This window comes from Sebastes fasciatus, chromosome 16 (assembly GCF_043250625.1).
Source record: "Sebastes fasciatus isolate fSebFas1 chromosome 16, fSebFas1.pri, whole genome shotgun sequence".
NCBI lineage: Eukaryota > Metazoa > Chordata > Actinopteri > Perciformes > Sebastidae > Sebastes > Sebastes fasciatus.
Window position 1 is genome coordinate 1,326,986 of NC_133810.1, and position 26,697 is coordinate 1,353,682.

The 26,697-nt window shown below is 39.4% G+C and overlaps 2 protein-coding genes and 3 long non-coding RNA genes across 6 annotated transcripts in view; 2 read left to right on the forward strand and 3 right to left on the reverse strand.

The window, feature by feature from the left end:
- LOC141752342 (uncharacterized) lies at nt 1–16,814 on the forward strand. The gene is made up of 9 exons (XM_074610203.1): nt 1–372; nt 1,276–1,573; nt 11,784–11,846; nt 12,374–12,402; nt 12,868–12,951; nt 13,947–14,030; nt 15,646–15,943; nt 16,178–16,240; nt 16,658–16,814. The coding sequence occupies exons 2-9, from the start codon at nt 1,276–1,278 to the stop codon at nt 16,762–16,764; spliced, it is 1,026 nt and encodes a 341-aa protein (XP_074466304.1). The 5' UTR covers nt 1–372; the 3' UTR covers nt 16,765–16,814.
- Nucleotides 13,553–26,697, reverse strand: part of LOC141752350 (uncharacterized) — a 24,769-nt gene continuing 11,624 nt past the window's right edge. Inside the window, exon 4 of the long non-coding RNA XR_012590219.1 lies at nt 13,553–13,639. This is a non-coding gene — a long non-coding RNA (uncharacterized LOC141752350). The remainder of the gene's footprint in view (nt 13,640–26,697) is intronic.
- Nucleotides 21,749–26,697, forward strand: part of LOC141752341 (uncharacterized) — a 40,108-nt gene continuing 35,159 nt past the window's right edge. The window contains exon 1 of the mRNA XM_074610202.1: nt 21,749–21,824. Coding sequence (XP_074466303.1) covers nt 21,795–21,824 — 30 coding nt within the window. The 5' untranslated portion in view covers nt 21,749–21,794. The remainder of the gene's footprint in view (nt 21,825–26,697) is intronic.
- LOC141752344 (uncharacterized) lies at nt 24,277–25,271 on the reverse strand. The gene is made up of 2 exons (XR_012590213.1): nt 25,038–25,271; nt 24,277–24,547 (listed from the first exon to the last, which is right to left on the reverse strand). It is a non-coding gene; the product is annotated as an uncharacterized LOC141752344 (long non-coding RNA).
- Nucleotides 25,469–26,682, reverse strand: LOC141752347 (uncharacterized). 2 transcript variants are annotated; one of them, XR_012590216.1, is made up of 4 exons: nt 26,484–26,682; nt 26,272–26,376; nt 25,955–26,148; nt 25,469–25,646 (listed from the first exon to the last, which is right to left on the reverse strand). It is a non-coding gene; the product is annotated as an uncharacterized LOC141752347 (long non-coding RNA). The 2 variants fall into 2 exon arrangements; XR_012590215.1 differs by lacking the exon at nt 25,469–25,646 and having other exon boundaries at nt 25,839–26,148.

Consider the following 26,697-nt stretch of genomic DNA (forward strand, 5'->3'; position numbering starts at 1 on the left):
ACTCAACACAACTGAAAGCACAAGGAAATATACCACTATACCTTCCCACCAAATGAAACTGAAAGTATGAGTTATGTTGTGGGTTTGTGGGCTAAACCATTGTTCACTGGAGGGAAGCTGTGTGTTTAGAACTAGATGTTGAAGCTTAACAGTCAAAAGTTGGGAAAAAATAAAGATTGATGATGAAAAATTCACATATTTTAGCATTTATGCTGGATAAAGTGGGGAGGCGAGCAGGCTGTAAAACCTGATTAAAGTTGGTATCTGCCACACAAACAAGATCAGACATGGTGTTTTCCCGCCACTTGCACTTCCTTTCACATCCTCTTTTAAATTTCAAAGACGGATTACGTGGTTGAAGAGAAGGACAAAGTGAGTATTAATTACAGACTTTACTGCTAATTTCTTCTGAAAAATGAATCTACTGTGAGATAAAATCCTTAATGACATTAATTACAAAACAAACTCTGTTGTGTTTTGAACAAAGAAAATGCTGATGAGTGCAGTTTGTTTGCTGTTTCAATGTTGACTGATGTGACTCGATAGTAGCTGTTTATTTGTCCTGTGAAGAGGCTGAGAATATTATGGCTGATGATGTTATGGCTCACTGTTTTAGTGCTTAACTGTTCTGCTTTGTCTACATTAATCAACCTACAGTACAGCAACTATAAACTAAGCAATCCATAAAACAAACTGTAATAGAAACAGAGAGAGGGATGGTGGAAATGAAGTGCCGCAGAGCAAAGACGAGGCAAAGAATGGCCTCCAGAAATTTTTTAAACAATTATATTATAATTATAATAAGAATCTCTTTCTAAACACAAATGTGGTGTTTTAAACAGGGAAACTGTGATTCCTAATCAACAGACTGTTCATGAAAAGACAAAAGTTAAATTAAATTTTTTTTTATCTGATATCTGAATATCTTGCAAACCTACTCAAAATTCAACCTGTGCTCTATTACTGCCATCTAGTGGGCACTTTGGCGAACACAACACATTAAATGAAGAGCCTGTCAATAATATTGGAGAATTGTTTTCTATACTTATATTAGATATATTCTATTAGATATGGTGTATTGAGAAAATGAAATCAGTAATGATGTTGAGTGGTTATCAGAACTATATTTATATCCACAGAAGTTCTTTTTGAGGCGTAAATATTAATAAATGATATATTTTACCTGGTCAGTGTGATGTTTGAGTGTTTCCTCTGTTTCTGCTTTTAATTTGCAAACGTTTTTTGTTCATCCTCTCGTCTCTCGGTGTGTAACAGATGGCGTTGAGGACGTTAGAGAAGCAGTGGAAAGCAGCCTTGGTCTCCATCCTGGAGGAGCTCACCGAGCCCCAGTTCAGTAAGTTGCTGTTCAAACTGGACACAATCCCTCAAGGTGTGAAGTCTGGTAGGACCAGAGAAGATATCGCTCATATAATCGTCCAGTACTATGGGACAGAGAAGTCCATAACTGTCATAGATAAAGAAATGAAGCTGCTACCGAGGAACGACGCTGCAGTCCAGCAGCTGCTGCTCCCCTTTGTGGAGAAACTGAAGAAACAACAGCAGAAAATCAAAGGTGAGTTCATACGATTAAAGCTGTGAATGGATTTAGTTTATTTCCCCCCGTTGTTTGATTCTTTAACATGAAATCACAGTGAATGTAACTGGGATGTTTGACACTTTATGTCAAAGTAAAAAGGTTTACAAAGTGATCAAAACAAATATGAAACACACAAATACATAACTGATGGTCGGCCACACAGAAGCCAACTCCGTGGTTTTCTTTCACTTTTTAAAATGTGTTTTTCAGAAAAAAAGAGCAAAGTTACAACTGAGTCAGGCCCAGTGGCCAAGAAGCCCAAACCTGCAGCTGGTAGGTCAACACACTCACACTCACACTGTCGTCAACGCCGATACGTCCTGTCGTCAACACGGATACGTCCTGTCGTCAACACCTACGTCCTGTCGTCATCGCCTACATCTCGCTAAAATCTAGTGTAAGATTGGAGCGTTATTTAACCTCCTTCACAGCAAGCTAGTATGACATGGTTGGTACCAATGGATTCCTTAGGTTTTCTAGTTTCATATGATACCAGTATCTTCACTCCAGCTTTAAAACTGAGCCGCTACAATCTAAAAATCACATATAGCTTTTATTTGTCAAAGAGATTAGTGGCGTTCAAACAAATTTGCGTTATCGCGTTAACTTTGACAGCCCTAATAAATATCATAAATATACGATATCTAAAACACATTTAAATTGAATCCTAGAATCGTTTTCAATTTGTGTGTTTCACCTTTTTTAAAATGTCCTTTTCAGAGAAGAAGAGCAAAGTTGCAGCTGGATCTGGACCAGTGGCCAAGAAGCCCAAACCTGCAGCTGGTAGGTCAACACACACACACTCATACTGTCGTCAACGCCTATACGTCCTGTAGTCAACGCATATACGTCCTGTAGTCAACGCCTATACGTCCTGTAGTCAACGCCTATACGTCCTGTAGTCAACGCCTATACGTCCTGTAGTCAACGCCTATACACCCTGTCATCAACGGCTATACGTCCTGTAGTCAACGCCTATACGTCCTGTAGTCAACGCCTATACGTCCTGTAGTCAACGCCTATACGTCCTGTAGTCAACGCCTATACGTCCTGTAGTCAACGCCTATACGTCCTGTAGTCAACGCCTATACGTCCTGTAGTCAACGCCTATACGTCCTGTCGTCAACGGCTATACGTCCTGTAGTCAACGCCTATACGTCCTGTAGTCAACGCCTATACGTCCTGTAGTAAATGCCTATACACCCTGTCGTCAACGCCTATACACCCTGTCATCAACGCCTATACGTCCTGTAGTAAACACCTATACACTCTGTCGTCAACGCCTATATGTCCTGCTTCAACGCCTATACCTCCTGTAATAAACGCCTATACACCCTGTCGTCAACGCCTATACACCCTGTCGTCAACGCCTATACACCCTGTCATCAACGCCTATACGTCCTGTAGTAAACACCTATACACTCTGTCGTCAACGCCTATACACCCTGTCATCAACGCCTATATGTCCTGCTTCAACGCCTACACGTCCTGTAGTAAACGCCAATACACCCTGTCATCAACGCCTATACATCCCGTCGTCAACACTGATACGTCCTGTCGTCAACGCCTATACGTCCTGTCGTCAACGCCTATACATCCTGTCGTCAACGCCTATACATCCTGTCGTAAATGCTGATACGTCCTGTCGTCAAAGCCGATACGTCCTGACGTCAACGTCGATACGTCCTGTCGTCAATGCCGATACGTCCTGTTGTCCACACCGATACGTCCTGTCGTCAACGCCTATGCATCCTGTTGTCATCTCTGTCATCCCTGTACATCTCGAAAAAATCTAGTGTAAGATTGGAGCGTTATTTAACCTCCTTCGCAGCAAGCTAGTATGACATGGTTGGTACCAATGGCTTCTTTAGATTTTTAGCTTCATATGATACCAGTATCTTCACTCCAGCGTTAAAACTAAGCCGCTACAATCTAAAAATCACATATTGCGTTTATGCGTCAAAGAGATTAGTGTCATTCAAACAAATTTGCGTTATCCCGTTAACTTTGACAGCCCTAATAAATATCAGAAATATACGATATCTAAAACACATTTAAATTGAATCCTAGAATCGTTTTCAATTTGTGTGTTTCACCTTTTTTAAAATGTCCTTTTCAGAGAAGAAGAGCAAAGTTGCAGCTGGATCTGGACCAGTGGCCAAGAAGCCCACACCTGCAGCTGGTAGGTCAACACACACACTCATACTGTCGTCAACACCTATACGTCCTGCTTCAACGCCTATACGTCCTGTAGTAAACGCCAATACACCCTGTCATCAACGCCTATACGTCCTGTAGTAAACGCCAATACACCCTGTCATCAACGCCTATACGTCCTGTAGTAAACGCCAATACACCCTGTCATCAACGCCTATACGTCCTGTAGTAAACGCCAATACACCCTGTCATCAACGCCTATACATCCTGTCGTCAACGCTGATACGTCCTGTCGTCAAAGCCGATACGTCCTGACGTCAACGTCGATACGTCCTGTCGTCAATGCCGATACGTCCTGTTGTCCACACCGATACGTCCTGTCGTCAACGCCTATGTATCCTGTTGTCATCGCCTATGTGCTGTCGTCAACACCTACGTCCTGTCGTCATCGCCTACGTCTCGCAAAAATCTAGTGTAAGATTGGAGCGTTATTTAACCTCCTTCGCAGCAAGCTAGTATGACATGGTTGGTACCAATGGCTTCTTTAGATTTTTAGCTTCATATGATACCAGTGTCTTCACTCCAGCTTTAAAACTGAGCCGCTACAATCTAAAAATCACATATTGCATTTATGCGTCAAAGAGATTAGTAGCGTTCAAACAAATTTGCGTTATCGCGCTAACTTTGACAGCCCTAATAAATATCAGAAATATACGATATCTAAAACACATTTAAATTGAATCCTAGAATCGTTTTCAATTTGTGTGATTCACCTTTTTTAAAATGTCCTTTTCAGAGAAGAAGAGCAAAGTTGCCGCTGGATCTGGACCAGTGGCCAAGAAGCCCAAACCTGCAGCTGGTAGGTCAACACACACACACTCATACTGTAGTCAACGCCTATACGTCCTGTCGTCAACGCCTATACGTCCTGTAGTCAACGCCTATACGTCCTGTAGTCAACGCCTATACGTCCTGTAGTAAACGCCTATACACACTGTCGTCAACGCCTATACACCCTGTCATCAGCGCCTATACGTCCTGTCGTCAACGCCTATACGTCCTGTAGTCAACGCCAATACGTACTGACGTCAACGCCGATACGTCATGTCATCAACGCCTATACGTCCTGTAGTCAACGCCTATACACCCTGTCGTCAACGTTGATACGTCCTGTCGTCAACGCCAACACATCCTGTCGTAAACGCTGATACGTCCTGTCGTCAAAGCCGATACATCCTGACGTCAACGTCGATACGTCCTGTCGTCAATGCCGATACGTCCTGTTGTCCACACCGATACGTCCTGTCGTCAACGCCTATGCATCCTGTCGTCATCGCCTATGTGCTGTCGTCAACACCTACGTCCTGTCGTCATCGCCTACATCTCGCCAAAATCTAGTGTAAGATTGGAGCGTTATTTAACCTCCTTCGCAGCAAGCTAGTATGACATGGTTGGTACCAATGGCTTCTTTAGTTTTTTTAGCTTCATATGATACCAGTATCTTCACTCCAGCTTTAAAACTGAGCCGCTACAATCTAAAAATCACATATTGCGTTTATGCGTCAAAGAGATTAGTGTCGTTCAAACAAATTTGCGTTATCCCGTTAACTTTGACAGCCCTAATAAATATCAGAAAAATACGATATCTAAAACACATTTAAATTGAATCCTAGAATCGTTTTCAATTTGTGTGTTTCACATTTTTTAAAATGTCCTTTTCAGAGAAGAAGAGCAAAGTTGCAGCTGGATCTGGACCAGTGGCCAAGAAGCCCACACCTGCAGCTGGTAGGTCAACACACACACTCATACTGTCGTCAACGCCTATACGTCCTGTAGTCAACGCCTATACGTCCTGTAGTCAACGCCTATACACCCTGTCATCAACGCCTATACACCCTGTGATCAACGCCTATACATCCTGCTTCAACGCCTATACGTCCTGTAGTCAACGCCTATACGTCCTGTAGTCAACGCCAATACGTACTGACGTCAACGCTGATACGTACTGTCGTAAACACCGATACGTCCTGTTGTCAACGCCTGTACGTCCTGTCGTCATCACCTACATCCTGTCGCCAATACCTGTATGTCTTGTCGCCAACGTCTACACGTCCTGTCGCCAACACTTATATATATACACATATACACACACACACACATACATATATAGAAAACATGTATATGTAGAGCAGCTACAACAGAACAGACAGTATGTTACTATATGATAAATTAAAACATAATAAATGTATAGTATCAATAACACATTTAAATTTAATCCGTGGATCATTTTCAATTTGTGTGTTTAACTTTTTTAGTATGTAATTTTCAGCAAAGTTGCAGCTGACTTAGGAGCTGTGGCCAAGAAGCCCAAACCTGCAGCTGGTAGGTCAACACACACACACTCATACTGTAGTCAACACCTATATGTCCTGTAGTCAACGTAGAGACATTAGTGAAGTTTTACCTTAGAAACATCGACAGTGTTGTTTGTTTCTTCTCTTAAAGATCAACTGAAGAGCTGCCGACCTGACGAGGTGAGAAAGAAAACGGTTAATAACGAACACTCCACCTAGCTGCTGCTGTCAACAGATACATTCAAGCTCATATTTATTTGATCAGATATATAAAATATGTATTATTTTTATACTATTTTGTCCTACTCGTCCTGTCGTCAACACCTATGCGTCCTGTTGCCAACACCTATACAGTACATCCTGTCGTCAAGTCCTATAAGTCCTGTCACCAACGCCATTACAGTACAATCTGCCGTCAACACCTATACGTCCTGTTGTCAATGCCTATACGTTCTGTCGTCATCACCTATACGTCCTGTCGCCAACGCCTACATCCTGTCACCAACGCATACGTCCTGTCGTCAACACCTATGTCCTCTCATCAACTTCTATACACGCTGTCGTCAACATTGTTACATCCTGTCGTCAACACCTACATCCTGTCATCAACACCTATACGTCCTGTTGCCAATGCCCACGTCCTGTCATCAACTTCTATACAAGCTGTCGTCAACATTGTTACATCCTGTCGCCAACGCCTATACGTCCTGTCGCCAACGCCTACATTCTGTCATCAACACCTATACGTCCTGTCGTCAACGCCCACGTCCTGTCGTCAACGCCCATATGTCCTGTCGTCAACACCTACATCCTGTCATCAACACCTATACGTCCTGTCGACAACGCCCACTTCCTGTCGTCAACGCCCATACGTCCTGTCGTCAACACCCATACGTCCTGTCGTCAACACCCATACGTCCTGTCGTCAACACCTACGTCCTGTCATCATATAAAACCATGGCTATAAACAAACATCATAAAACTGTTAGACACTGTCTCGTCTCTGCTCAGTTTATAAGCTGTTAAATATAGTGTGGTTTGTAAACAGAAATAAATTGTCCTTTAATGCAGACACTCAACTATTTGACTACTTTATCAGAGTGGTTATTGTACTGAACCTTTCCTTCTTGTCCCAAACCTTCATTATGAATGTGGATCTGTGTTTATCCAGGTTCAGAGTGCTGCTGTCCAGACTGGGAGGATTACATTAATCAGGATCAAAAGCACCAATAAAACCAACACTCACCTGGTGGTAAAGTTCAATGACCGACTGCAGACTGTTTTTGTGACAACTCGACATCTGGCAAACGCATTTGGCTACGTAGCGAATGATGATTTCATGGAGAGATTCTCTTATGAAATACCGCTCACAGCAGAAGCAAAAGTACAAGGAAATAAAATTATAGAGATCAAAAACCGATAAAAATGTTCTACAGATATTTGTAGATCAGGGTGATGTTGGTTTGTGTTTTCTTTGTCAGGTGGGATACTCCCAGTGCTCCACCAGTGGGTGGTTCAGTTCCCAATATGGTACGACAGTCTGTCCTCTCCTTTTTCAACTTGTTCTTAATAAAAGAGCCACTTGTGGCAGTCAACCCACTCCGACTGTTGAGGCCTTTTTAATCGAAGCTTGTGCTTCAACTGAGTTGGTAATTACAGAAGAGTTGCAGATATATTTCCACCAAGCTTTCCAGTTCAGTTTGTTACACATTAGAACGTTACTTTTGTGTTTGCATTAGCAAAATGTTGGGACCCGCCATCAAGATGGTGGCAAGTGACCACATGAACTCAAACTTGTTTGTAGGCCATGCAAATCTTCCACGCGCCATCTTGTCTCACACACACACACACACACACACACACACACACACACACACACACACACACACACTTTGGTTTGTTTAGTTTAGTTATTTAGTTAGATTGATATTGTGTTTTAAACCTTTATTATCTTGTAAATAAATGTTTGTGGATTATACATGCTGGTCTGTTTAATGTTGTACAAGAGTGAATAATGTCAACCGCTGCTGTGTCAAGAACTCCAAAATCCTTCAACCTCTACTATCAATTGATATAGTGATTTTTGGTTCTAGTTATTAATTTAATTATTAATCAAAGTTCCAAATTGATAGTTTAGTATACTTAATGAGACTTATCTATGAGACTACATTAATGTGCTATCATTTTCTCTTTGTTTCAAAGAGTTGTGCCCCGAGGATGATTTAATATACATTAAATCATATTATACAATATAATTAATAATTACTTTGATCATTATTTACTTTTGATATCCATTTTAATGTCTTTTTGAGCTTATGTACCAATCTAATTTGTTGCCCTGTTATTATTAATATATATTGATAATCTAGCAATATTAATTTCAGCATCATTTTTGGTTAAACTGAAAAAGTTTTTGGTTAGAATTTTAGTTTGAGAGATTTTGATTATTAACACTTTAAGCCTTTATAGTGTTAATTTTAAGAACTTGCTGTTGCTGCTAATTCAAGTTAACCTATGCTGTAGAACTTGAAATAATTTTGGTTCAACATTTGAATACCAAGTATTCAAAGCAATCTAGTCTAGTTGTCATATTTTGCTGTTAATCTAAGTGTTCCTTTAGTGACACAGCGTGCCACCGGCCCTGTGTAACATAGAGAGCCACTTGTGGCAGTAAACCCACTCCGACTGTTGAGGCCTTCTTAATCGAAGCTTGTGCTTCAACTGAGTTGGTAATTACAGGAGAGTTGCAGATATATTTCCACCAAGCTTTCCAGTTCAGTTTGTTACACATTAGAATGTTATTTTTGTGTTTCCATTAGCAAAAGTTGAAGGTGGTACCGATAGAACCGCTCCATTCTTGGTCCCGCCTCGGTCGAGGTTCCAAGCGGGCAGAAGGTGTAGTTAAAACACTACAGAGGTATGATCACATTATCCCGTTGGAGGTGTAACAGGTGGTGTTTTTAATACAATCGCTCTAGGAGAGGGGATTAGCGGGCCGTTACCATGGAAAACGCCGGTTCCCGTTCAGTGACACGACGGAAGTTGCGCCCATAATTCACGCAAGGCGTCATGGGGGCTACAGATAAGATGGATATGGACCTCTGATGCACTCGTCTACAAGAAATTAAAGGTGTGCATCAACCTTTACAGTCAGTATTTTGTAGCTGGAAAAATAAATCCTGAGATCCAAAAATACCATGAAAAAACTGTTTGTTGCTAATACTTCTGTGAACGTACAAATGCCTCAAATTTGCAAACTTGAATAAATGTAAATAAATAATAAATGTACTTTGTTTCTTTCCACCACTGATAAAGACCAGACTACTACGGACTCTTAAACACATTAGAAAAGATGATTAAAGCTCCAGACAGTGGTGAAATTAACTTCATAGTGCAGTTCAGTACAGTAAAATAATCTAAAATTAACTTCTAAAATTCTAAATGCAGGACTTTTACTTGTAACTGAGTATTTTTATGGTATTGCTGCATTTACTCAAGTAAAATATCTGAATACTTCCTCCACCTCTAAACTACTGACTGACTCAACACAACTGAAAGCACAAGGAAATATACCACTATACCTTCCCTCCAAATGAAACTGAAAGTATGAGTTATGTTGTGGGTTTGTGGGCTAAACCATTGTTCACTGGAGGGAAGCTGTGTGTTTAGAACTAGATGTTGAAGCTAAACAGTCAAAAGTTGGGAAAAAAATTAAGATTGATGATGAAAAATTCCCATATTTTAGCATTTATTCTGGATAAAGTGGGGAGGCGAGCAGGCTGTAAAACCTGATTAAAGTTGGTATCTGCCACACAAACAAGATCAGACTTTGTGTCCTCCTGCACACTGGCACCTCCTTTCACATCCTCTTTTAAATTTCAAAGACGGATTACGTGGTTGAAGAGAAGGACAAAGTGAGTATTAATTACAGACTTTACTGCTAATTTCTTCTGAAAAATGAATCTACTGTGAGATAAAATCCTTAATGACATTAATTACAAAACACACTGTTGTGTTTTGAACAAAGAAAATGCTGATGAGTGCAGTTTGTGTTTCCTGTTTCAATGTTGACTGATGTGACTCGATAGTAGCTGTTTATTTGTCCTGTGAAGAGGCTGAGAATATTATGGCTGATGATGTTATGGCTCACTGTTTTTGTGCTTAACTGTACTTCTTTGTGTACATTAATCAACCTACAGTACAGCAACTATAAACTAAATAAACCATAAAACAAACTACAAATTAAGCAATCCATAAAACAAACTGTAATAGAAACAGAGAGAGGGATGGTGGAAATGAAGTGCTGCAGAGCAAAGAATGGCCTCCAGAAAATGTTTAAACAATTATATTATAATTATAATAAGAATGGGGCTGCACGGTGGTGCAGTGGTTAGCACTGGTACCTCACAGCAAGAGGGTCGCAGGTTTGAATCCGGCCCTTCTGTGTGGAGTTTGCATGTTCTCCCCGTGTTAGCGTGGGTTTTCTCCGGGTTCTCCGGTTTCCTCCCACAGTCCAGACATGCAGGTTAGGTTAATTGTTGACTCTAAATTGCCCGTAGGTGTGAATGTGAGCGTGAATGGTTGTCTGTCTCTATGTGTCAGCCCTGCGATGGGATCGGCTCCAGCGCCCCCGCGACCCCTAACGGGATAAGTGGTTGCAGATGGATGGATGGATTATAATAAGAATCTCTTTCTAAACACAAATGTGGTGTTTTAAAACTGTGATTCCTAATCAACAGACTGTTCATGAAAAGACAAAAATTAAATTAAATTTTTTTTATCTGATATCTGAATATCTTGCAAACCTACTCCAAATTCAACCTGTGCTCTATTACTGCCATCTAGTGGGCACTTTGGCGAACACAACACATTAAATGAAGAGCCTGTCAATAATATTGGAGAATTGTTTTCTATATTTATATTAGATATATTATATTAGATATGGTGTATTGAGAAAATGAAATCAGTAATGATGTTGAGTGGTTATCAGAACTATATTTATATCTACAGAAGTTCTTTTTGAGGCGTAAATATTAATAAATGATATATTTTACCTGGTCAGTGTGATGTTTGAGTGTTTCCTCTGTTTCTGCTTTTAATTTGCAAACGTTTTTTGTTCGTCCTCTCGTCTCTCGGTGTGTAACAGATGACGTTGATGATGTTAGAGGCGGAGTGGAAAGCAGCCCTGGTCTCCATCCTGAAGGAGCTCACCGAGCAACAATTCAGTAAGTTGCTGTTCAAACTGGACACAATCCCTCAAGCTGTGAAGTTTGACAAGACCAGACAAGATATCCCTCATATAATCGTCCAGTACTATGGGACAGAGGAGTCCATCTCTGTCATAGATAAAGAAATGAAGCTGCTACCGAGGAACGACGCTGCAGTCCAGCAGCTGCTGCTCCCCTTTGTGGAGAAACTGAAGGCACAGCAGAAAATCAAAGGTGAGTTCATACGATTAAAGCTGTGAATGGATTTAGATTATTTCCCCCCGTTGTTTGATTCTTTAACATGAAATCACAGTGAATGTAACTGGGATGTTTGACACTTTATGTCAAAGTAAAAACTTTTACAAAATGATCAAAACAAATATGAAACACACAAATACATAACTGATGGTCGGCCACACAGAAGCCAACTCCGTGGTTTTCTTTCACTTTTTAAAATGTGTTTTTCAGAAAAAAAGAGCAAAGTTACAACTGAGTCAGGACCAGTGGCCAAGAAGGCCAAACCTGCAGCTGGTAGGTCAACACGCACGCACGCGCGCGCACACACACACACACACACACACACACACACACACACACACACACACACAAACTGTCGTCAACACTTATACGTCCTGTTGTCATCACCTACGTCCTGTCGCCAACGCCTATATTATGCTGTCGCCAACGCCTATATATACACACATATACACACACACACACACATATATACATAGATACATATATGTTGAGTAGCTACAACAGAACAGACAGTATGTTACTATATGATAAATTAAAACATAATAAATGTATAGTATCAATAACACATTTAAATTGAATCCATGAATCATTTTCAATTTGTGTGTTTAACTTTTTTAAAATGTAATTTTCAGGGACGACGAGCAAATTTGCAGCTGACTCAGGAGCTGTGGCCAAGAAGCCCAAACCTGCAGCTGGTAGGTCAACACACACTGAGAATACTCTGACTGTGGTCGTGTAGAGACATTATTGAAGTTTTACCTTAAAAACATCGACAGTCTTGTTTGTTTCTTCTCTTAAAGATACACTGAAGAGCTGCCGACCTGACGAGGTGAGAAACAAAACGGTTAATAACGAACACTCCACCTAGCTGCTGCTGACAACAGATACATTCAAGCTCATATTTATTTTATCATATATATAAAATATGTGTTATTTTTATACTATTTTGTCCTACTCGTCCTGTCGTCAACGCCTATGTGCTGTTGCCGATACTTTGCAGATTTGGATTAATAATACAAAACATAATCAATGAATCATGAGCTAATACTTTTGTACTTTAACTTTTGAATGCACATTTACTTGTAACATTGTTAAAAAGATTTCAGTATTTCTTCCACCACTCAAGCCTCAAAATATTGATGTAAGAGTCTTTATCTGCATGTGCGTATATCTGTATATAAATACGTAAATAGTTCAAAATATGTACTCTGTAAGTGTCTTTAAAACATTACCTCTCAATAAAATTACTTGGAGGAATTCTTCTAATAGTGTTTTTATCTTGTGGTTTGTTCAGATGCTTCCTTTCGGAGCTGTGAAGCCTCAACAGACAGTGAAGCAGGAATCATCCATGCAACCAACTGGATCCATGGAAACTAAGGTAGCTGCAGTGACGTCTCTGTGTTTGTTCATTTATCATCTAGTCATAACTGAGAATAGTAAAGGACTCATCACACTCCCCTGAGGTGTCCCGTTTTCCACAGCAGGATTTCTGTTAATCCTTTCAAAGTAAAAACCCTCTGTTGACGAACTGTGTTGTCAAGGTCATCATCAATTAATGTTAAAGAAATTAATAATTCAATAAAAACTAAAAAATGATGTTGACATCTCAATTAGAATAAAATAATCTTAATTGTTAAAAGATACAACAAAAACAGTCAAATATTAAAGAATATTTTACTTCACTTACCATCTTTCTCAGGAGTTTTCAATAATATCTCATGGTCTCCACATGTTTTTCCATCAGATTCATCAGGAGAATCCTGTTTGAAAATTCCTTTGACTCCGTTTAGATCAGTTTATTGAGTACACCTTGTTAAAACCAACGCAGTGTAAGAGGGGCCGTTTCACACCCGGAAGTCTGAACAGAAGCTCACGTTTTTGTCAACCTGTAAACATTTGATCCCGTTAGTTTGGTTTCACATTGCAATGATGCTAGCACAAAGAACTCGTCATGCCATACCTACGTCCTGTCATCAACGCCTATACGTCCTATTGTCAATGTTGATACATCCTGTCGACAACGCCCACGTACCCCCATCAACACCTATACGTCCTGTCGCCAACGCCTACATCCTGTCATCATCACCTATACGTCCTGTTGTCAATGTTGATTCATCCTGTCGACAACGCCCACGTCCTGTCATCAACACCTATACAACATGTCGTCAATGTTGATACGTTGTCGTATATACGTCCTGTAATAGTCGCCTACGTCATGTAGTCATCGCCTACGTCCTGTTGTCGTCGCCTACGTCCTATCGGACGTAAATACATCAAAATATGTACTCTGTAAGTGTCTTTAAAACTTTACCTCTCAATAAAATTACTTGGAGGAATTCTTCTAATAGTGTTTTTATCTTGTGGTTTGTTCAGATGGTTCTTGTCGGAGCTGTGAAGCCTCAACAGACAGTGACGCAGGAATCATCCATGCAACCAACTGGATCCATGGAAACCAAGGTAGCTGCAGTGACATCTCTGTGTTTGTTTATTTATCATCTAGTCATAACTGATAATAGTAAAGGACTCATCACACTCCCCTGAGGTGTCCCGTTTTCCACAGCAGGATTTCTGTTAATCCTTTCAAAGTAAAAACCCTCTGTTGACGAACTGTGTTGTCAAGGTCATCATCAATTAATGTTAAAGAAATTAATAATTCAATAAAAACTAAAAAATGATCTCAATTAGAATAAAATAATTGTAATTGTTAAAAGATATAACAAAAACAGTCAAATATTAAAGAATATTTTACTTAATTTACCATGTTTTTCAGGAGTTTTCAATAATATCTCATGGTCTCCACGTGTTTTTCCATCAGATTCATCAGGAGAATCCTGTTTGAAAATTCCTTTCACTCCGTTTAGATCAGTTTATTGAGTAAACCTCGCTAAAACCAACGCAGTCTAAGACGGGCCGTTTCACACCCGGAAGTCTGAACCGAAGCTCGCATTTTGTCAACTTGTAAACATTTGATCCGGTTAGTTTTGGTTTCACATTGCAATGATGCTAGCGCAAAGAAATCGTCATGACGTACCTACATCCTGTTGTCAACGTTGATACAAACCATAAAACAAAGTATAAACTAAGCAAACCATTAAGCAAACTATAAACTAAGCAAACCATAAAACAAAACTAAGCAAACCACAAAACAAACTATAAACTAAGCAAACCATAAAACAAACTATAAACTAAGCAAACCACAAAACAAACTATAAACTAAGCAAACCATAAAACAAAACTAAGCAAACCACAAAACAAACTATAAACTAAGCAAACCATAAAACAAAACTAAGCAAACCACAAAACAAACTATAAACTAAGCAAACCATAAAACAAAACTAAACAAACCATAAAACAAACTATAAACTAAACAAACCATAAAACAAACTATAAACTAAGCAAACCATAAAACAAAACTAAACAAACCATAAAACAAGCTATAAACTAAGCAAACCATAAAACAAACTGTAAACTAAGCAAACCATAAAACAAACTGTAATAGAAACAGAGAGAGGGATGGTGGAAATGAAGTGCCGCAGAGCAAAGACGAGAGCAAAGAATGGCCTCCAGAAAATGTTTAAACAATTATATTATAATTATAATAAGAATTTCTTTCTAAACACAAATGTGGTGTTTTAAACAGGAAAACTGTGATTCCTAATCAACAGACTGTTCATAAAAAGACAAAAGTTAAATTAAATATGTTTTATCTGATATCTGAATATCTTGCAAACCTACTCAAAATTCAACCTGTGCTCTATTACTGCCATCTAGTGGGCACTTTGGCGAACACAACACATTAAATGAAGAGCCTGTCAATAATATTGGAGAATTGTTTTCTATATTTATATTAGATATATTATATTAGATATGGTGTATTGAGAAAATGAAATCAGTAATGATGTTGAGTGGTTATCAGAACTATATTTATATCCACAGAAGTTCTTTTTGAGGCGTAAATATTAATAAATGATATATTTTACCTGGTCAGTGTGATGTTTGAGTGTTTCCTCTGTTTCTGCTTTTAATTTGCAAACGTTTTTTGTTCGTCCTCTCGTCTCTCGGTGTGTAACAGATGACGTTGATGATGTTAGAGGCGGAGTGGAAAGCAGCCCTGGTCTCCATCCTGAAGGAGCTCACCGAGCAACAATTCAGTAAGTTGCTGTTCAAACTGGACACAATCCCTCAAGCTGTGAAGTTTGACAAGACCAGACAAGATATCCCTCATATAATCGTCCAGTACTATGGGACAGAGGAGTCCATCTCTGTCATAGATAAAGAAATGAAGCTGCTACCGAGGAACGACGCTGCAGTCCAGCAGCTGCTGCTCCCCTTTGTGGAGAACCTGAAGAAAAAACAGCAGAAAATCAAAGGTGAGTTCATACGATTAAAGCTGTGAATGGATTTAGATTATTTCCCCCCGTTGTTTGATTCTTTAACATGAAATCACAGTGAATGTAACTGGGATGTTTGACACTTTATGTCAAAGAAAAAACTTTTACAAAATGATCAAAACAAATATGAAACACACAAATACATAACTGATGGTCGGCCACACAGAAGACAACTCCGTGGTTTTCTTTCACTTTTTAAAATGTGTTTTTCAGAAAAAAAGAGCAAAGTTACAACTGAGTCAGGACCAGTGGCCAAGAAGCCCAAACCTGCAGCTGGTAGGTCAACACGCACGCACGCGCGCGCACACACACACACACACACACACACACACACACACACACACACACACACACACACACACACACACACACACACACACACACACACACACACACACACACACACACAAACTGTCGTCAACACTTATACGTCCTGTTGTCATCACCTACGTCCTGTCGCCAACGCCTATATTATGCTGTCGCCAACGCCTATATATACACACATACACACACACACACACACACATATATACATAGATACATATATGTTGAGTAGCTACAACAGAACAGACAGTATGTTACTATATGATAAATTAAAACATAATAAATGTATAGTATCAATAACACATTTAAATTGAATCCATGAATCATTTTCAATTTGTGTGTTTAACTTTTTTAAAATGTAATTTTCAGGGACGACGAGCAAATTTGCAGCTGACTCAGGAGCTGTGGCCAAGAAGCCCAAACCTGCAGCTGGTAGGTCAACACACACTGAGAATACTCTGACTGTGGTCGTGTAGAGACATTATTGAAGTTTTACCTTAAAAACATCGACAGTGTTGTTTGTTTCTTCTCTTAAAGATACACTGAAGAGCTGCCGACCTGACGAGGTGAGAAACAAAACGGTTAATAACGAACACTCCACCTAGCTGCTGCTGTCAACAGATACATTCAAGCTCATATTTATTTTATCATATATATAAAATATGTGTTATTTTTATACTATTTTGTCCTACTCGTCCTGTCGTCAACACCTATGTGCTGTTGCCGATACTTTGCAGATTTCGATTAATAATACAAAACATAATCAATGAATCATGAGCTAATACTTTTGTACTTTTACTTTTGAATGCACATTTACTTGTAACATTGTTAAAAAGATTTCAGTATTTCTTCCACCACTCAAGCCTCAAAATATTGATGTAAGAGTCTTTATCTGCATGTGCGTATATCTGTATATAAATACGTAAATAGATCAAAATATGTACTCTGTAAGTGTCTTTAAAACATTACCTCTCAATAAAATTACTTGGAGGAATTCTTCTAATAGTGTTTTTTTCTTGTGGTTTGTTCAGATGCTTCCTTTCGGAGCTGTGAAGCCTCAACAGACAGTGACACAGGAATCATTCATGCAAACAACTGGATCCATGGAAACCAAGGTAGCTGCAGTGACGTCTCTGTGTTTGTTTATTTATCATCTAGTCATAACTGAGAATAGTAAAGGACTCATCAGACTCCCCTGAGGTGTCCCGTTTTCCACAACAGGATTTCTGTTAATCCTTTCAAAGTAAAAACCCTCTGTTGACGAACTGCGTTGTCAAGGTCATCATCAATTAATGTTAAAGAAATTAATAATTCAATAAAAACTAAAAAATGATGTTGATATCTCAATTAGAATAAAATAATCTTAATTGTTAAAAGATATAACAAAAACAGTCAAATATTAAAGAATATTTTACTTCACTTACCATCTTTCTCAGGAGTTTTCAATAATATCTCATGGTCTCCACGTGTTTTTCCATCAGATTCATCAGGAGAATCCTGTTTGAAAATTCCTTTCACTCCGTTTAGATCAGTTTATTGAGTACACCTTGTTAAAACCAACGCAGTGTAAGAGGGGCCGTTTCACACCCGGAAGTCTGAACAGAAGCTCACGTTTTTGTCAACCTGTAAACATTTGATCCCGTTAGTTTGGTTTCACATTGCAATGATGCTAGCGCAAAGAACTCGTCATGCCATACCTACGTCCTGTCATCAATGCCTATACGTCCTATTGTCAATGTTAATACATCCTGTCGACAACGCCCACGTACCCCCATCAACACCTATACGTCCTGTCGCCAACGCCTACATCCTGTCATCATCACCTATACGTCCTGTTTTCAATGTTGATTCATCCTGTCGACAACGCCCACGTCCTGTCATCAACACCTATACAACATGTCGTCAATGTTGATACGTAGTCGTATATACGTCCTGTAATAGTCGCTTACGTCATGTAGTCATCGCCTACGTCCTGTTGTCGTCGCCTACGTCCTGTCGGACGTAAATAGATCAAAATATGTACTCTGTAAGTGTCTTTAAAACTTTACCTCTCAATAAAATTACTTGGAGGAATTCTTCTAATAGTGTTTTTTTCTTGTGGTTTGTTCAGATGGTTCTTGTCGGAGCTGTGAAACCTCAACAGACAGTGACGCAGGAATCATCCATGCAACCAACTGGATCCATGGAAACCAAGGTAGCTGCAGTGACATCTCTGTGTTTGTTTATTTATCATCTAGTCATAACTGAGAATAGTAAAGGACTCATCACACTCCCCTGAGGTGTTTCGTTTTCCACAACAGGATTTCTGTTAATCCTTTCAAAGTAAAAACCCTCTGTTGACGAACTGCGTTGTCAAGGTCATCATCAATTAATGTTAAAGAAATTAATAATTCAATAAAAACTAAAAAATTATCTCAATTACAATAAAATAATTGTAATTGTTAAAAGATATAACAAAAACAGTCAAATATTAAAAAATATTTTACTTAATTTACCATGTTTTTCAGGAGTTTTCAATAATATCTCATGGTCTCCATGTGTTTTTCCATCAGATTCATCAGGAGAATCCTGTTTGAAAATTCCTTTCACTCTGTTTAGATCAGTTTATTGAGTAAACCTCGCTAAAACCAACGCAGTGTAAGAGGGGCCGTTTCACACCCGGAAGTCTGAACCGAAGCTCACATTTTGTCAACTTGTAAACATTTGATCCGGTTAGTTTTGGTTTCACATTGCAATGATGCTAGCGCAAAGAAATCGTCATGACGTACCTACATCCTGTTGTCAACGTTGATACAAACCATAAAACAAAGTATAAACTAAGCAAACCATTAAGCAAACTATAAACTAAGCAAACCATAAAACAAAACTAAGCAAACCACAAAACAAACTATAAACTAAGCAAACCATAAAACAAAACTAAGCAAACCACACAAAACAAACTATAAACTAAGCAAACCATAAAACAAACTATAAACTAAGCAAACCACAAAACAAACTATAAACTAAGCAAACCATAAAACAAACTATAAACTAAGCAAACCATAAAACAAACTATAAACTAAGCAAACCATAAAACAAAACTAAGCAAACCACAAAACAAACTATAAACTAAACAAACCATAAAACAAAACTAAGCAAACCACACAAAACAAACTATAAACTAAGCAAACCATAAAACAAACTATAAACTAAGCAAACCACAAAACAAACTATAAACTAAGCAAACCATAAAACAAACTATAAACTAAGCAAACCATAAAACAAACTATAAACTAAGCAAACCATAAAACAAAACTAAGCAAACCACAAAACAAACTATAAACTAAGCAAACCATAAAACAAACTATAAACTAAACAAACCATAAAACAAAACTAAACAAACCATAAAACAAACTATAAACTAAGCAAACCATAAAACAAACTATAAACTAAGCAAACCACAAAACAAACTATAAACTAAGCAAACCATAAAACAAAACTAAGCAAACCACAAAACAAACTATAAACTAAACAAACCATAAAACAAAACTAAACAAACCATAAAACAAACTATAAACTAAGCAAACCATAAAACAAACTGTAATAGAAACAGAGAGAGGGATGGTGGAAATGAAGTGCCGCAGAGCAAAGACGAGAGCAAAGAATGGCCTCCAGAAAATGTTTAAACAATTATATTATAATTATAACAAGAATTTCTTTCTAAACACAAATGTGGTGTTTTAAACAGGGAAACTGTGATTCCTAATCAACAGACTGTTCATGAAATGACAAAAGTTAAATTAAATATGTTTTATCTGATATCTGAATATCTTGCAAACCTACTCAAAATTCAACCTGTGCTCTATTACTGCCATCTAGTGGGCACTTTGGCGAACACAACACATTAAATGAAGAGCCTGTCAATAATATTGGAGAATTGTTTTCTATACTTATATTAGATATATTCTATTAGATATGGTGTATTGAGAAAATGAAATCAGTAATGATGTTGAGTGGTTATCAGAACTATATTTATATCCACAGAAGTTCTTTTTGAGGCGTAAATATTAATAAATGATATATTTTACCTGGTCAGTGTGATGTTTGAGTGTTTCCTCTGTTTCTGCTTTTAATTTGCAAACGTTTTTTGTTCGTCCTCTCGTCTCTCGGTGTGTAACAGATGACGTTGATGATGTTAGAGGCGGAGTGGAAAGCAGCCCTGGTCTCCATCCTGAAGGAGCTCACCGAGCAACAATTCAGTAAGTTGCTGTTCAAACTGGACACAATCCCTCAAGCTGTGAAGTTTGACAAGACCAGACAAGATATCCCTCATATAATCGTCCAGTACTATGGGACAGAGGAGTCCATCTCTGTCATAGATAAAGAAATGAAGCTGCTACCGAGGAACGACGCTGCAGTCCAGCAGCTGCTGCTCCCCTTTGTGGAGAAACTGAAGGCACAGCAGAAAATCAAAAGTGAGTTCATACGATTAAAGCTGTGAATGGATTTAGATTATTTCCCCCCGTTGTTTGATTCTTTAACATGAAATCACAGTGAATGTAACTGGGATGTTTGACACTTTATGTCAAAGTAAAAAGGTTTACAAAGTGATCAAAACAAATCTGAAACACACAAATACATAACTGATGGTCGGCCACACAGAAGCCAACTCCGTGGTTTTCTTTCACTTTTTAAAATGTGTTTTTCAGAAAAAAAGAGCAAAGTTACAACTGAGTCAGGACCAGTGGCCAAGAAGCCCAAAGCTGCAGCTGGTAGGTCAACACACACTGAGAATACTCTGACTGTGGTCGTGTAGAGACATTATTGAAGTTTTACCTTAAAAACATCGACAGTGTTGTTTGTTTCTTCTCTTAAAGATCAACTGAAGAGCTGCCGACCTGACGAGGTGAGAAAGAAAACGGTTAATAACGAACACTCAACCTAGCTGCTGCTGACAACAGATACATTCAAGCTCATATTTATTTTATCAATTATATTAAATATGTATTATTTTTCATACTGTTTCATCCTATTCGTCCTGTCGTCATGGCCTACGTAACGTTGCCGTTGGATTAATAAAACAAAACATAATCAATGAATCATGAGTTTACATCAACGTTATTTCACAACAATGACCGCTTGCTGTACATTATCCATTACTTATGGGCCATTTTGCATAATGAATACTTTTATCTTTGGTACTTTGAGTATATTTTGATGCTAATACTTTTGTACTTTTACTTTTGAATGCATATTTACTTGTAACATTGTTAAAAAGATTTCAGTATTTCTTCCACCACTCACACCTCAAAATGTTCATGTTAGAGTTTTTATCTGCATGTGCGTATATCTGTATATAAATACGTAAATAGTTCAAAATATGTACTCTGTAAGTGTCTTTAAAACATTACCTCTCAATAAAATTACTTGGAGGAATTCTTCTAATAGTGTTTTTATCTTGTGGTTTGTTCAGATGCTTCCTTTCGGAGCTGTGAAGCCTCAACAGACAGTGAAGCAGGAATCATCCATGCAACCAACTGGATCCATGGAAACTAAGGTAGCTGCAGTGACGTCTCTGTGTTTGTTTATTTATCATCTAGTCATAACTGAGAATAGTAAAGGACTCATCACACTCCCATCTCGCTAAAACCAACTTAGTCTAAGAGGGGCCGCTTTACACCCGGAAGTCTGAACCGAAGCTTGCATTTTTGTCAACTTGTAAACATTTGATCCGGTTAGTTTTGGTTTCATATTGCAATGATGCTAGCGCAAAGAACTCGTCATGACATACATATGTTCTGTCGTCAACACCTATACGTCCTAATGTCAATGTTGATACATCCTTTCGACAACGCCCACATCCCCCCCATCAACACCTATACGTCCTGTCGTAGTCGCCTATACGTCCTGTCGTAGTCGCCTATACATCCTGTCGTAGTCGCCTATACGTCCTGTGGTAGTCGTCTACGTCCTGTAGTCGTCACCTACGTCCTATTGTAGTCGCCTACGTCCTGTAGTCGTCACCTACGTCCTATTGTAGTCGCCTACGTCCTGTAGTCGTCACCTACGTCCTATTGTAGTCGCCTACGTCCTGTAGTCGTCACCTACGTCCTATTGTAGTCGCCTACGTCCTGTAGTCGTCACCTACGTCCTATTGTAGTCGCCTACGTCCTGTAGTCGTCACCTACGTCCTATTGTAGTCGCCCACGTCCTGTCGTCAATGCCTTCATCACAGATCTTGTAACATTGTTAAAAAGATTTCAGTATTTCTTCCACCACTCACACCTCAAAATATTAAAGCTGCAGTGCGTAGAAATCCGGAAAACGCAAAATCCTGCATCCCCTCTCTCTCCTCTCTCCGCTCTCCCCTCTCTGTCCGAAGCCCCTCCCCCCACACGAGAACGGGCATATGCACGCGCTTCATACGTGCTCGCTACATCTGAGGAGGCTACCGGCAGCGAACTACACATTACCTTCTAACGACATCAACAGTTACCATGGTAACATCATCTTCTAACGACATCAACAGTTACCATGGCTGAGTCACAGGTGAGAAAAATACTTTGTCACAGACCACATTTAGCTACCACGGACAACTTTGAACATATGACAACAAACAGTATTTATGCTTAGTGTAAAATAAGGCTGGAGACCGACGTCAACAAAAGCTAAAGTATTGTAAGACTTTGCTGCATTTGAAGTGTTTCGTTTATAGACCGAATAAAAGCAATTGTTTATTTTCTAGACGAAATGACGAGCTAAACTTTAGAAACAACGGAGCCCAATGTTTTATTCAGTCTATAGCATAGCTAGCTGGCTAACGTTAGCCAACGGCCAGTTGCTTCTTCAAGTTTCAGTAACGCTATCTTTCTAACTTTACTGTTTTTTAGTCTGTATAGATAACTTTACACATCTGGAAATAAATAAAACCATGACCATGTTATTCATAATGGAAATGGTAATTTTACATTTGTTACATATCTATTACTAACAGAGCACCGTCGAGTCAGATCCTGACTATGTCCTGGAGCAGCCGGCTACGAATGGACGAGGAAGAGGGAGAGGGCGAGGAAGAGGGCGAGGAAGAGGGCGAGCTAGTGGACGTGGACGTGGACGTGGCAGAGGGTCTGGCCGGGGGAGAGGACAGAGTCAGCTTGAAGACCCTCTGGCTGAAGATGGCTTCAGCAGAGTACAACTACTACAAGCTCGACAGATATCAGATGAACAGGTATCTCAAAATATAACATGTCCATACTTTATGTCCACATTATGATCATTATTGTTTATTCATAAATAAAGTAATACTTTTTCCCTGATCTACTGTCTTTCTAGGCCAGAATTCAGTGTTTGAGCCTGCAGCAGTGTCGGGAGCTTCTGGGGAGATGTCTGTTCAGGGATCCCAGCCTCATATTTGATCTAATGGTCAGCGCTCCTCCACCAGGTCCTCCTGGCCAGGACCCCAATCAACCTGAGGTGTGTCTGCATGAGGTGCAGGGAAATGCCCACTGACGTGGAAAGGAAGTGCTGTGGCCAGCCACCACAGAACTGCATTTCCCTGCTACCTCATGTGGACCTCTACATCCTCCATGAGGGTGTCCTTCGCCTGACCAGGAGGATCTGGAACGACATTAGGGCTCAGCAGGACGTACCCAATCCCGGAGAGGACAACAGACAGTTCCGGTATGCTGCTTACCGGCAGTTTGTTGTGTGGCAGTATGGAGCCTTGGGGCGGGGTAACAGAACTGTAATTCCAAACTGTTGTGTGTGGAGGATTAGGGACCGATATCCTGACCCCCACCACCAATATGTGGGCTTTATCCCACACAGGCTCTGAAACAACCCCCCCTCCCACTCCTCCTGTGTGATGTGATATTTTTGTAGAGTATTTACATTTTACTTATTGTTATTCTTGCCATTGTTTTTGTAAAAATAAATCCATTGAAGGATGACCACCTGCTTTTTTTGTTCACGACTGCCAGTGTCAATATCATGCAGTAAAGAAATTCAGCTCACTTGGGTAACACTTTTATTACATTCAAAAATATAGATGACAATCCCAAACATTCATAACACACCACAAAAAAAGTTTAAAAAAAGGTAAATTAAAAAATAAGTACACCATCTTTCAGTGGGGCTAGGCCTATAGAACATGTCTGACCCCTGGTCAGTATTTTTGAGTGGTGGCCATAGTAGGGGTGTAGGTGGGGTCGACTCAGGTGAGGTGTCGCAGGGGTCACGTCTTCTCCTATGGTCGGCTGCTCACTTAGGTAGTCCTTGGCCCTGCGAATGAACAAAGAATAGCATGTTAGAATTTTGAAATCAGTTGTTTAGTTTTGACTATAACGTCACACATGTAGGCCATATATATAGGCTATAATATTTTTTAAAAGGCTGCTGTAATGCATATATAATAACTTATTTAGCATGCAACTCTATGCTGGTCTTTTGTTGGTTGAGAAGTTTCTTACTCTGCCTCTCATGCTACAGTACCATATTATTTCAATGACAATATGTCAATGCGTCTCTTTTTGTGTGTCAATGCGTGATGTCTTTACATTATCATAAATAATACCTTTCATATAACATCTCTGTAGTCGTCAAAAAGCTGCTTGTAATTAACAAAATCTATATGCAACCTTTATCAACTAAAATCAGAATCAGTGTAATGAGAAACTATGTTGTGAAGGCTGCAAGGGTTAGTGTGAAAACATGCAATTTGGGTTTCTGAAGAAGGGATGTTGAATGAGGCCCACTGAAAGAACTTCTATACCTTGTCGTCGACTGACTTGTGTGTGCAGTAGCTCCTCTGTGGTTGGAGGTGGAATACCACATAGCACACCATACTGCCGCGGGTCATCAGGCCTCTGGCGTCTCACACGCGGCATGCCTCTGTCTGCTGTGGTGCGGCTACGGAGGATGGCCCTCTGGAGGTCAGGAATGTAGCCATAGTCCTTGTCGACCTTCATTGTGTACAGGCTCCACTTCCGCGACTTCTTGTTGTACAGCTTCCAGTATCTGACATAATGAAATTAGCATATGACCGAAACAGGAAAAGATGGTTATTGAAAAATGAATTTGTGATAAATTTGCAAAACTGCTGCCTGTGCAAGGGCAACATTCATTATAATTATTCATGTATAAATTTGACCTTATATTATAAAACTAATATACTTCCGTTTTAGTGGGTATACTGTTGTCAATTTTAAGAACTTACTCAATGGAGCCATCAGCTTTTCTCTGCACTGGTCGGTGGACATGATGATTATAATCCAAACCAGCAAGTAGGGTGCGAGCTGAATAGACGGGCGGGGTGAAACTGAATCTCTTGCTGGCATACATCAGTATGTGGTTGTGAAAGGACTCAAGTTCTGCTGTAGACCTAAACAGTAAAAAACAAGTGTTAGATCTTTTATGTTGTCATTAGTTGATACATATAGTCACAATCAGTGGTGGACAGTAAAAAAATAAAAAGGACTTTGATCAAGTCACTGCATGATTTACAATCATCTGTATTTTAGAGATTTTTCAAAAAGGGAAAATGTTGGTGCAGCTGCATGATCTTTTACCAAGATTTACTCACTTTTTTCTTCCCTATGTGGGTTTATAGGGAGTAAGCCAGGAGCTTCCTTTGTTTGAGTTAAATACTTGTGAACATAAACATTACATGTAAAACCCATGCCCACATACCTAAATCCCAGGTACTTCACTACTTCACCCAGCCAGCGTGCATTTAGCACTATCTCAATGAGTGCTCTGTGTGCCACAGATCCCTTCTCTATCCATTCCTTGTCCCTGTTGTCCGACAAGGGTCCATGGTGACAGGCGCCAAGAGCCCACTCGTGTTCTCCTGTGACGTGATGGAGTAGGCCAGCCCACATGTCCTAAGAGAACAATAACGCATCAGCAATGATCCGACACATTACGCTGAAATGATGTCTGCAGCTGTGAAATATTTCTGGCTCCACAAGTGTAGCAATATAAATAACAGTTCATATAGTACTTACAAAGAAGTCGTCATAGGTTGCCGACATTTTGGCACAAAACCAAAAGTGGTTGCACACATCCTTGCTCCAAATGAGTAAAATGGAGCACCCCTTCTGCTGGCTCGCCTGACCACAGAATGAAATGCAAAAACAATCAAAGAAAATTATTGGTGTAAGCAAGTTTTGTGACGAAGTGACAATGAGTTCAAATGAAATACATTCCATAATATTACCTGGTGGATCTTCTTTCCAAGGTTTTTCGATCCGTGCCACATGTCAAGGGTATGGCGAACTCCCCATGACTTATATATGCCCTTGGCTGTATGAACAGTGAACAAAAGACATTTGTAAGTACAGACATCTGCACGACTCCTGCACAAGTCAACACACATATTAAAAATGAATAACAAACTAAAAACCTATATACGTACTAAAGAGTGCAGCTAT